The 5,000-nt window shown below is 32.3% G+C and overlaps 1 protein-coding gene across 2 annotated transcripts in view; it reads left to right on the top strand.

Annotated features, from left to right (window-relative positions):
• The window catches only part of LOC115232249 (elastase-1-like), a 23,913-nt gene that overhangs the window by 12,887 nt on the left and 6,026 nt on the right, over positions 1-5,000 (top strand). Inside the window, exons 3-4 of one of the 2 annotated variants that reach the window (XM_036500311.1) lie at positions 364-442; positions 3,839-4,013. In XM_036500311.1, the coding sequence (XP_036356204.1) occupies positions 364-442; positions 3,839-4,013 (254 nt within the window). Of the gene's footprint in view, positions 1-363; positions 461-3,838; positions 4,014-5,000 lie in introns of both variants that reach the window. The other variant, XM_029802084.2, reaches the window with a different exon arrangement.

The following is a 5,000-nucleotide window of genomic DNA, read 5'->3' as shown; positions in this document are numbered from 1 at the left end:
CGTTACTTAGCGGTTCGGCAAAAAAGACCGATAAAGTAAGTACTGGGCTTACAAAAGAATAAGTCCCGGGGTCGAGTTGCTCGAAAAGGCGGTGCTCCAGCATGGCCGCAGTCAAATGACTGAAACAAGTAAAAGAGTAAAGAGTAAAGAGAGTTATACATTTTAACCTTGAACGCAAGGTAACCAAGAGTAGAAGCTATCAACCTTTGATTGCTCTTTTGATTGCTAATTCTCCGATACCCAATACATTAGTTTACCTGTGGCGCTAAAATATAACAGCATAAACAACATTAATCCTCATTGTTCTATGATACAAATTTTCATTTTCAAATATAAATTGTTGTCTTACTTATTCTTTTCCAGTTATAAAATCGCAGATCTTCGAATTGTCCTTGGTGCTTACAATATTTCAAATCCATTGTCATCCGAAATCGAGAGAAAAGTAAAAGAAATTTTCATCGTATGTATAAAACTACTTTTCTAGCAGCCAATATTTCTTCTCTGCAAAGGCGGCGAGCTAGCAGAATCGTTAGCACGTCGGGCGAAATGCTTAGCGGTATTTCGTCGGCCGCTACGTTCTGAGTTCAAATTCCGCCGAGGTCGACTTTGCCTTTCATCCTTTCGGGGTCGATAATATAAGAACTAGTTACGCACTGGGGTCGATATAATCGACTTAATCCGTTTGTCTGTCCTTGTTTGTCCTCTCTGTGTTTAGCCCCTTGTGGGTAGTAAAGAAACAGGTATTTCGTCTGCGGTTACGTTCTGAGTTCAAATTCCACCGAGGTCGACTTTGCCTTTCATCCTTTCGGGGTCGATTAAATAAGTACTAGTTACGCACTGGGGTCGATATAAGAAGCGCTTACACACAATACACACAATGCAAAAACGTGTTTCGAAAGATTCATGGCATCGTGGCATTCAGATTTTCAAAGAGAAAAATTTATAAGTAGTTAATAACATTTTTTTAAATATCGAATATTTCTGGCAAAAAATGTTATATATATATATAGAGAGAAAGTTCACGAAAAAAACAAAAGACGAAGACAGGTGGTGTACAAAACAAACAGATATATTAGTATAATGCTCAGGAATTGAAAAAGTCTTTTACGTTTCGAGTCTACGCTCTTCTACAGAAAGGGACACAGAAAAAACAGGGATGGAAACAAGGAGAGAAGAAATATATATATGCGTGCGTGTATATATATATGTATATATACACACGAACACATATATATATATATATGTATATATATACATGTGTATGTATGTATAAACACACACACACACCACACACACACACATATATGTATATAAATTAGAGAAGAACTACCATGTAGCAATTCAACAATGATGTACCTAAATCATACCATATAGAAAAAATTAAAGATACGATAAAACATTTACCTAGAACTAAATTAAGTACGAACTAATAAATAAATAGTATATAATTAGTAAATAGACTACACGCGTTTCGTGGTTATATTTTTAAACTGATAACAGTAAAATCAATTTAATTTAAATATAGTCACTCATCTTAGATAAGATAAGTAATGCATTTCTTTTATCCCAATATTATTGAATTTTGAATTGAATTTTATTTTATTATTGTAAAAATATTGATTTCAATATAGTTATTTGGTAATTATAGGTTACGTTACGTATATCTATTTATTATTTTTATTATTTTTTTATTGTTATTATCTTGTGAATTAACGTATTACATATAGCTTCATTTAATGTATGTTATGTTTATATATATATATATATATATATATATATATATATATATATATATATATATATATATATATATATATTGTTTTAATTATTTTGTTTTAATTACTTGTATTTTAATTTTCCAGTAATTATATACTATAATTTGGGTTTTTTTCTTCTATAAGCTTAAATATATTTTCACAGATAAAATAAATATTTATATCTATTTATTCTAGTTTTATTTACACGATGTTTTTAACGAGATAAATTTATTATAAACACAGTCCTACGTATTAAGTTCAAAGATTTTAGTCAACCATATATATTCAATAAGATGTTTTGTGTTTTTGCCTTAAGATATATTGTTGGATTTTTGTTCGATGTTTTATTGAAAAATTACGTATTTATATATATATTCATATTTTCTTATTAGATGATATACGTACATTTATTTAATTATTTTATTGTTTTTATCTTGGACCTGATGAGTGACTATATTTAAATTGAATTGGTTTTACTGTTATCAGTTTGAAAATATAGCCACAAAACACATGTAGTCTATTTACTAATTATATACTATATATTTATTATTTCGTACTTAATTTAGTTCTAGGTAAATGTTTTATCGTATTTTCAATTTTTTTTTCTATATGCTATGATTTAAGTATATCATTGTTGAATTGCTACATGGTGGTTCTTCTCTAATTTATATACATATATTATATATTGTGACACACATACACACACACACACACACACACACACACACACACACACACACACATATATATATATATATATATATAATAAAATATTAGGGAATAAATCCAAACTTACAGGGAAAAATCAGATTTAGGATTAAATCCAATTTTATAGTATAAATATATTATATTATCTCTCTCTATATAAACGGCAGTTTGTCTGTCTGCGTGTCTGTGTATCTGTTAGATTGTACCCTCACCCTGATCACGGCTTTCAACCGATTCTGATGAAAGTTGACACACACATAGCCCAATGTCATAATTCAAAACTAACGCAGCGAAAATTTTGAAAAGTTCCTCCAGTTCTGAAAAAAATTGATAAATTTGACATGGGGTCGAGAATCAGAAACACAAACCACAAACTGTCTAGGGGACGCAACTCGACCTTTTTAACTCTCAACTCCATAAATATCCAGCTATTCCTGGTACAGACTGTCTAGGGGACGCAACTCGACCTTTTTAACTCTCAACTTGGCGAAGGCAAAATACCAGGGTATGAAAATGGTAATATTGCCATCGATTCCATTTGTACCATTGTTAAAACGCCTTCTGATCTCAGAGATGCAGTGTTCCCAGATCTACAAGCTAATTATCAGAATATGGATTGGATTGGCCAAAGGGCTATTCTGGCCCCGAGGAATAAAACTGTTCACCATATTAATGATGAAATGCTAAAAATCATTCCTGGGGATGTCTATGTATATAAGTCTATCGATACAACTCCTGACCCAGAGGACGTCATCAACTATCCAATAGAGGTACTCAATTCCTTTGAGCCCCCCGGACTACCACCACACATTCTCAAACTTAAAGTTGGTGCCCCTATAATGCTCATTAGAAATTTGGTTCCCCCAAAACAATGCAATGGCACACGTTTGATCGTTAAGTCCTTATCTCCCACCGTAAACGTATATCAATATTTTCCTGAATAATCATCATAATTCAGTGCAATCATTAACAGTACTTTCAAGCAATTCAGCCCCGAGCATCGCTGGACAATTCTGCTAGTATTATATTAAATTAGAGATAAAACCACTATTAGGCAAATCAAACAATGAAAACCATAAGCCAATACATAAAATTAATTAATTTATATTATTTTAAATATATATCAAAAGTATTAAAAGTTTAATAAAAGATAAAGAGTAAAACACTACGATCGTTTCATGGCTGTACAATAGTAGGCTTTCCATTTAATTCTAGAAACAAAATCCTTAATATTATTAATAAGTTTCAAAATATATTCTTTCCTAGAAGGTATTGGAATATCCTTCAAGGATGAATTCCAAAATAGCGGTTCTATCTTACCTGTAAATTCTATAATTTACGTACCCTTACGGTTCTCGTTGTTCTTTCAACAGCATCCGCAGTACAGTCGTGAAATTAATCGGCCTAATGATATTGCCTTGATAAAAATGGTTAGCAGAGTAAAAATGAACTGGAAGATACATCCCGTGTGCTTGATAAACTACGAAGAACCTAACTGGATCACTGACTATTCTGATTGCTGGATTACTGGATGGGGTGATACAAGACGTAAGAACTTTAATGCTTTATCATTCTTAACGCTTTTCTATTTCCTCAAATTCACAGACATTAATGTATGGTTAACAAATTTGGTTCGTATGCATGTGAATTGGGGTCAAATCCCTCTACATTGCAACTTTGTCGAGTGTCTTCTGTTATATAACATGGGATGAACAAACTCTTGTGAAGAGATTCGGTAAACGGAAACTGTAAGAAGCGCATTATGTATATATAATTAGGTCTTAAGTACCTAATTCAACTGAATCTAAATCTATCTTTCTATCTATCTTTCTGTCTGTCTTATCTATCCATCTCTCTCTCTCTATATACATATGTATGTATATATATATATATATATATATATATATCACCGTGACCGACTAGGCTATCAGATGTTGGTACACATCGCTGGTCACATTGGTCGCATTGTTTCAGCCTTTAAATGACGCCCCTCGCTGGCTAAGCGAGCAGGCCAAAAGAAGAAAGAGTGAGAGAAAGTTGTGGCCAAAGAGTACAGCAGGGATCGCAACCACCCCTGCCGGGGGCTCGAGGAGCTTTAGGCGTTTTCGCTCAATAAACACTCACAACGCCCGATCTGGGAAATCGAAATCGCGATCCTACAACCGCGTGTCCGCTGCCCTAACCACTGGGTCATTGCGCGCCTCCACGTATATATATATATATATATATATATATTATGTGTGTGTGTGTGTGTGTGTGTGTATGTATGTATGTATATATATATATGTATGTATACATATATATGTATGTATGTATATATGTGTATATATATGTACATATAAAACCCGTTTTTGCATATGTATCTGTATACATTATTTTTTATACTATTTCACCTACTTATATCAGTACACACTTTTTCTTGTATATTTATATTTAATTATGTGTATGTATTACCTTATTATTCTGATTCTGATTCTTTACTTTCAATGAAAAGATAGTAAATATATCTTTTCGGACATACTATATGTAATTGGT

Source organism: Octopus sinensis, unplaced genomic scaffold (genome assembly GCF_006345805.1).
Source record: "Octopus sinensis unplaced genomic scaffold, ASM634580v1 Contig20141_ERROPOS70096, whole genome shotgun sequence".
In the NCBI taxonomy this organism is placed as follows: domain Eukaryota; kingdom Metazoa; phylum Mollusca; class Cephalopoda; order Octopoda; family Octopodidae; genus Octopus; species Octopus sinensis.
The sequence above is the reverse complement of the archived record's forward strand: the minus strand, read 5'-3'. Positions and strand labels throughout refer to the sequence as shown.